At 39.3% G+C, this 7,416-nt stretch overlaps 1 protein-coding gene across 5 annotated transcripts; it reads left to right on the top strand.

Moving 5' to 3' along the window:
• The first annotated feature begins 231 nt into the window (after nucleotides 1–231).
• LOC113708654 (5-oxoprolinase 1) lies at nucleotides 232–7,112 on the top strand. Of its 5 annotated transcripts, none has more exons than XM_027231207.2 (2): nucleotides 232–534; nucleotides 3,015–7,112. In XM_027231207.2, exon 2 carries the CDS (start codon nucleotides 3,062–3,064, stop codon nucleotides 6,866–6,868), a length of 3,807 nt encoding a protein of 1,268 aa, XP_027087008.1. In that variant the 5' UTR covers nucleotides 232–534; nucleotides 3,015–3,061; the 3' UTR covers nucleotides 6,869–7,112. The 5 variants fall into 5 exon arrangements, with proteins under 5 accessions (XP_027087008.1, XP_071920355.1, XP_071920356.1 ...); XM_072064254.1 differs by having other exon boundaries at nucleotides 281–556; XM_072064255.1 differs by lacking the exon at nucleotides 232–534 and adding an exon at nucleotides 563–766.
• Nucleotides 7,113–7,416: the final 304 nt, after the last annotated feature.

Genomic DNA, 7,416 nt, shown 5'->3' with positions numbered 1-7,416 from the left:
AATTAATAAACTCCGTTAACTTTGATTATTAGTTTTGGGGATAAAATTACTATAAAAAATAACGTTAGGAAGAAAATTAATAGTGACACGTAACGTTAAGGATGTAAAGTGATAATAACCCTCTTAATTACCACATAAATATAATCAATCATGGTCTTCACTCCAAACTCCCTCAAAATCTCCCCGCATTTTCCTTTTTGTCGAAGAGGATAATTTAATCGACTTTGACCCCACCGGAAAAAAATTTATTTATCTCCTACATAATGCCGTCGTGTCATACCCTGTGAAATCTTGGAATTATTTTTCCCCTCAAACCATCCCTGCAACTCCTATTCAATGGCTGACAAAATTGCATACAATTCATCCCCATAGGCAAAGCCATCCCTATCAAAATTATGAGTACAACTATCTAAATCCAGCCTATTCATTAATCATATTTTCAGTTCCTTCCATCTCATCCTAACGCTATAAATAGCCTTCAGCAGCCTGCTTTTTCTATATCCATATCTACATCTCCAGTTCTCGTCTTCAAAGGTGTGCTATCTAATCCATCACTGTAATGTCATCCTTGTCTTCTTGTTCATCTTATCAGTGTTCATGAAAAGTTTTTATATTTGTTCCTGGGTTTTCTTTCTTTTCTTTTCTTCTGGGATTTTGGGCTTGACTGAGTTTCTGCAGCTTTTGTTGAGTTGGGGTTTTGGCATTTTCTTGTATTAGAGATTGAGAACTTAGCAGTTTGGATAATTAGAAAGATGACCTTACATTGGTATATGTGTAATTTATGAATTTATTAGAAAATTGCTACCTATTCACTTATTCTACAGTATTGAGTGCAAAGCTACCGTTAATGAATATTTCTGGTTCCAAGTTTAAGAATGCAACCTTATTGAGTATGTCCTGGGTTTTTGTTTCATCCTAGTCGTGTGATGTCTTGATTTCATGTTCTTTGTCTTTTCATCCTAGTTGTTTGATGTTTTAAGTTCATCCTAGACAATTGGAGCTGTCCTGAACTGTTTCAACAGATGTCTCAGTTGACAGTGACATGGTTCTTACCTTGAAGAATAGCACGGTTAATGTTAATCATTGATCTGGTTTTAATTTCTTCTATTGATATTTGTTCATTTGCTTGTTTTTAATTGATTGGTTGTGTTCTGCTAATCTACAAATGGACTTGATGAATGTGTTAAATGAGAAAATTTTAAATACAAATGACTTCAAGCTTCTTTCGGTAATTTAGTAGGCTCTTTCGGCCTTAATTTTAGTAGTTGGGGACATTTTTCTTTGTTTTTATGGGGTTTTGTTTTGGTAATCAAGGAATTGAGAACTTATGTTATGTAAAAAATTCGAATAACCGATAGACTTCTGGCTTCTTGGGTTGCCTTAATCCCTTTCTTACTTTCTGCATCACTTCTCAGTCCTCACAGACTCCACACCCACAGATTTCATTTCCTTAGTCCTCATGTGCAGTCTTATTGCACCCTTATTCCTCTTACATTCTCCGTCTTCTAGGTTTTCTCTGGGCAACATATCATGAACCAAGAGCTAGAGGTGCATCATATGTTCCTTTCTAGGATCTAGATCATTTGAATTTTGTTGATGGCCAATGTGCTGGTCAAGTCGTTTTAACAAATAAACATACTGCAAGGACCTTTTAAGCCCTGTATTGAATGTTTCTTTCTCAAATTTGATTTTCCCCCTACTTTTCTTTGAAGAATTGACTTATTCTTCCTCTCTATAAATATTTGTAGAGCTTGATTCATTGAAATGCTTCCCTTGTCTATCAAGTTATAATGCTTTTTCTTTGTTTTCAATTATCATTAGTGATGAGACTACACCATTCAGTGTCAATTCAAGTTTCCCACTTATTCCAACATCATTAAAGGACATATTGGTTCTTGTCTTCTTATTAGCTTGATGTCTAATGGTTTGGCAAAGAAAAATTTGAATATAATGGTTTGCAATATAATGGTTTTTTGCATTGTTAGACAAAAATTTGATCTTTAACATCAAATATTAATACAATCATGCCTTTTTTTGGGTCTCTGTTGAATGCAAATTATTTAAAAGATAAAAAAGAATTCCTGTAGGAGTAACAGTGTTGGGATAGCTCATCTTTCAACATTTTGTCCTACAGTCAATAGCCATTGTAGATCAATTTTTGGAGAGTCATATTAGCATAAACTGTTTTTGGTAATTTTATCAAATTTGTAACTGCAAGTGAAAATGAACCGTCAGAGTATGATCATTTTAAAATTGGCTCAAAGCTCAAAATCTTTTGGACCCAACGAAAAGTAACCCCTAATCTAACATTCTATTATTTTAACAATATATTGTAGATGTTGATCCAGCAAATGTCCTTTTTTTTAGCATCATTCTTCGCTTGTAGTAATGGATAGGTTCTTGTGTTATTTGCTTCTTGGCTAACTGTATTTGAACTGTTTCAGTAGTGGTTATGTGAGATGGATCCAGCATAGAGTATTGGGCAAGTGTATTTTGATTTTTCCCTCATTATATTTTGTACGATCATATAGAATTAATCATGGACATGATTTCCTTAAGTTCTTACAAGTTGCTGGTTTCTCATTGTCATCAGTCATACTTTAACATTGCCAAAATATGATAGCCAAGTATAGGTCTGTAAATTATTATTTTTTTTTTTTGGGTCTGAGAGAATGATCTTTAATCTCTTCTTTGGTTGTTTCCATAATTGGAGAGACCATTTTAGAAATGGGCTTTTGAGATGTAATTTTCTTCATTCTTTCCCTTACTTTTGGTTGTTGTGAATGTGAAGCTTTTAACTATGCTGCACCATTTCTAATCAATTTCTTCTCTCTTTAACTGGTTTGGGACTTGAATCCAGTGATTTTATCTTTCTTCTTTCTTTAACCGGTTTCCTGCCATTATTAGAATATTACCTTTCATGAGTTGGAGAATATGAAACTTCTACGAATTCTTTAATCAAATGATTTGTATGACTGCAACAATTACCATATCTTTATTGGTTATTGTTGTAGGTTTTGGTTGTAGTTGCTGGAACATTCCTACTTTTGAGCGTTTGACAATGGGAAGCGTTGCCAGAGAGAAACTTAGGTTCTGCATTGACAGAGGTGGGACATTCACTGATGTTTATGCAGAAATTCCTGGACACTCTGAAGGCCGAGTTATGAAATTGTTGTCGGTTGATCCATCTAACTATGATGATGCTCCTGTTGAAGGAATTAGGAGGATACTGGAAGAATATACTGGGGAAAAACTTTCACGAAGCTCAAAAGTTCCCACAGATAAGATAGAGTGGATAAGAATGGGAACCACTGTAGCAACAAATGCTTTGTTGGAGAGAAAAGGGGAACGAATTGCGCTATGTGTCACTCAGGGCTTTCGGGATCTGCTGCAGATTGGCAACCAGGCCCGTCCCAATATCTTTGACCTCACTGTATCAAAACCTTCAAATCTTTATGAAGAGGTCATAGAAGTTGATGAGAGAGTTGAACTTGTGCCTGACGATCAGAAAATAACTCCAGATTCTTCTGCATATATAATTAAAGGCATTTCAGGCGAGCTTGTCAAGGTTACGAAGCCCCTAAATGAGGAAGCTCTAAGGCCTTTGCTCGAAAGTTTGTTGAAGAAAGGCATCAGTTGCTTAGCTGTTGTTTTAATGCATTCTTACACTTACCCTGACCATGAAGTTTTTGTGGAGCGGTTGGCTTTGAGTTTGGGTTTCAGGCATGTTTCCTTGTCATCTGCTTTGACTCCTATGGTTCGAGCTGTTCCTCGGGGTCTCACTGCCAGTGTGGATGCCTATCTTACTCCTGTTATTAAAGAGTATTTATCAGGATTTATGTCCAAATTTGATGAGGGTCTGGGGAAGTTGAATGTTTTGTTCATGCAATCAGATGGAGGACTTGCACCTGAAAGTAGATTTTCAGGCCACAAAGCACTTTTGTCAGGTCCTGCAGGTGGTGTAGTTGGCTACACACAAACTCTTTATGGGCTTGAAACAGATAAGCCGCTCATTGGTTTTGATATGGGTGGTACATCCACTGATGTAAGCCGATATGCTGGTAATTATGAGCAAGTCATCGAAACACAGATTGCTGGAGCAATAATCCAAGCACCTCAGCTTGACATAAACACTGTTGCTGCTGGCGGGGGATCTAAACTGAAGTTCCAATTTGGAGCTTTCAGAGTAGGACCAGAATCTGTGGGTGCACATCCAGGACCTGTTTGCTACAGGAAAGGTGGGGAGTTAGCTGTGACAGATGCAAATCTTATTCTGGGGTATGTGATTCCCAATTATTTCCCATCAATTTTTGGTCCAAATGAAGATCAGCCATTAGATATTAATGCAACTAGAGCTGCATTTGAGAAACTTGCAAAACAAATTAACTCGTACCGCAAGAGCCAGGATTCATCAGCAAAGGATATGACAGTGGAGGAGATTGCACTGGGATTTGTTAAGGTTGCCAATGAAACCATGTGCCGTCCAATACGGCAATTGACTGAGATGAAGGGCCATGAGACAAGTAACCATGCTCTTGCTTGTTTTGGAGGTGCTGGACCCCAGCATGCGTGTGCAATTGCTAGATCACTGGGTATGAAGGAAGTGCTTATTCACCGTTTCTGTGGGATTTTGAGTGCATATGGGATGGGGTTGGCAGATGTTGTAGAGGAGGCACAGGAGCCCTATTCTGCTGTTTATGGCCCTGAGTCCTTGCTGGAGGTCTCTAGCCGAGAAGCTAATTTGTTGAAGCAGGTAAAACAGAAATTGCAAGAGCAAGGATTTAGAGAGGGAAATATAAAAACAGAAGAATATCTCAATTTAAGGTATGAAGGGACCGATACTGCGATCATGGTAAAGAGCCCTGTTAATGAAGATGGATCGAGAGGTGATTATGCTGTTGAATTTGTTAAGTTATTCCAACGAGAATATGGATTTAAACTTCAAAACAGAAATATCCATATATGTGATGTAAGAGTTCGTGGTATTGGAGTCACCAATATATTGAAGCCACGGGCCCTGGATGCTGCCATGAGGACCCCTCAAGTTGGAGGTTACTACAAGGTTTATTTTGGTGATGGTTGGCAGGATACACCCTTGTTGAAACTTGAGGAGCTAGGCTGTGGCCATGTCATTCCTGGCCCAGCAATCATTATAAATGGCAATAGCACTGTGATTGTGGAGCCCAAGTGCAAGGCACTGATTACAAAGTATGGCAACATCAAAATTGAGATAGAATCAACTTCAGCTGGGAATAAAGCATCCGGAAATGTTGCAGATGTTGTGCAGCTGTCAATCTTCAATAACAGGTTTATGGGGATAGCTGAACAGATGGGACGGACACTACAGAGAACTTCCATCTCAACAAATATTAAGGAACGTCTAGATTTCTCCTGTGCTCTATTTGGTCCTGACGGGGGTCTTGTTGCGAACGCCCCTCATGTCCCTGTCCATTTGGGAGCTATGTCCAGCAGTGTCCGGTGGCAGTTGAAGTACTGGGGCAATGATTTGCACGAAGGAGATGTTCTGGTTACTAACCATCCTTCTGCTGGTGGTAGCCACCTACCTGATATTACTGTTATCACGCCTGTTTTTGACAAAGAGAAGTTGGTATTCTTTGTGGCAAGCAGAGGGCATCACGCTGAGATTGGAGGTATAACTCCTGGAAGTATGCCTCCTTTTTCCAAGGCTATATGGGAAGAAGGAGCAGCAATAAAGGCATTTAAGCTTGTAGAGAAGGGAATTTTCCAGGAAGAAGGAATCAACAAACTTCTCAAGTTCCCAGGCACTGATGGTTCAGCTTACAACATACCTGGAACACGAAGACTTCAAGATAATCTATCAGATCTTCATGCTCAAGTTGCTGCAAATCAAAGGGGAATATCCCTTATTAAGGAGCTCATTGAGCAGTATGGCTTGGAGACTGTCCAGGCTTATATGAGTTATGTGCAGCATAATGCAGAGGAAGCAGTGAGAGAAATGCTCAAGTCTATTGCATCCAGTGTCGTCTCCGAGTCAACCAAGTCTAAGGAGGGAGATTCAGTGACCATTGAAGAGGAAGATTACATGGATGATGGGTCTGTTATACACCTAAAACTCACTATTGATGGTAAGAAAGGTGAAGCGTTTTTTGATTTTTCTGGGACAAGCCCAGAAGTTTGTGGTAATTGGAATGCACCAGAAGCAGTCACTGCTGCAGCAGTCATTTACTGCCTACGCTGTTTGGTGAATGTTGACATTCCTCTTAATCAAGGCTGCTTGGCACCTGTGAAAATATACATTCCTCCTGGTTCATTTCTGTCTCCAAGTGACAAAGCTGCGGTTGTGGGTGGGAATGTCCTAACATCTCAAAGAGTAACTGATGTTATACTTGCTGCATTTCAGGCATGTGCTTGTTCTCAAGGTTGTATGAACAACTTAACCTTTGGGGATGATACTTTCGGCTACTATGAGACAATTGGAGGTGGAAGTGGAGCTGGCGCCAGTTGGGATGGAACCAGTGGAGTCCAGTGTCATATGACCAATACTCGCATGACTGATCCGGAGATTTTTGAGCAAAGATATCCAGTTTTTCTGCATCAGTTTGGATTGAGAGAAAATAGCGGTGGTGCAGGATTGCATAGAGGAGGTGATGGTCTCGTCAGGGAGATTGAATTTCGACGTCCTGTTGTCATGAGCATCCTTTCAGAAAGGCGTGTACATGCCCCTAGGGGTTTGAAGGGAGGAAAAGATGGGGCTCGGGGTGCAAACTTCCTCGTTACAAAAGATAAACGGAGGGTATTTCTTGGAGGGAAAAATACAGTCCAGGTTCATGCTGGCGAAATTCTTCAGATTTTTACTCCTGGCGGTGGTGGATGGGGTTCAGTTTGATCCATCACAGCAATTGTCTTGGTGGAATCGAAAACCTTCATTTTTGTACTCCCCCTTTTACTTTTCGATACTTTAGATCCTTCTTTCTGACGTCTCTTAGAAGAATGGTGAATATGGCTGGCATATTTTCCTAAGGGTCCTGGATACTGTTACTGTTGTCATCAATATGGGATATTCGATGTTTGATTATACATGTACAAGTTCTTCTCTTTTTACAATGAATAAACATCATTTTCTTACTTAATCGGTTTTTTGTCCTTGGTGAGGTATATTAAAATGTCGAAAACAATTTAACACACTTTATTGGACATGCAGAGAATGTAAACCTTAAATTTATCATACTAGAGTTTAAACACCATGATTGGCCACACTAGTGATCTTTCCGTCACTTTTTGCTCATTCTGAGCTTGACTGGCTTAGATACTTGTCTTGGCAATGAACCTTGAACATGACTTGGGAGGAAACAGAGGTTGGAGATTTTCATCCCCAGATCAGATTGAGCATGAGTTCAAGAAAATTGGGGCAGAAGGTTTTCTTTCTGAAGATCA

This window comes from Coffea arabica, chromosome 9c, assembly GCF_036785885.1.
Source record: "Coffea arabica cultivar ET-39 chromosome 9c, Coffea Arabica ET-39 HiFi, whole genome shotgun sequence".
NCBI lineage: Eukaryota > Viridiplantae > Streptophyta > Magnoliopsida > Gentianales > Rubiaceae > Coffea > Coffea arabica.
Note: the sequence above shows the minus strand (reverse complement) of the source record. Positions and strands in the feature narration are given on the sequence as shown.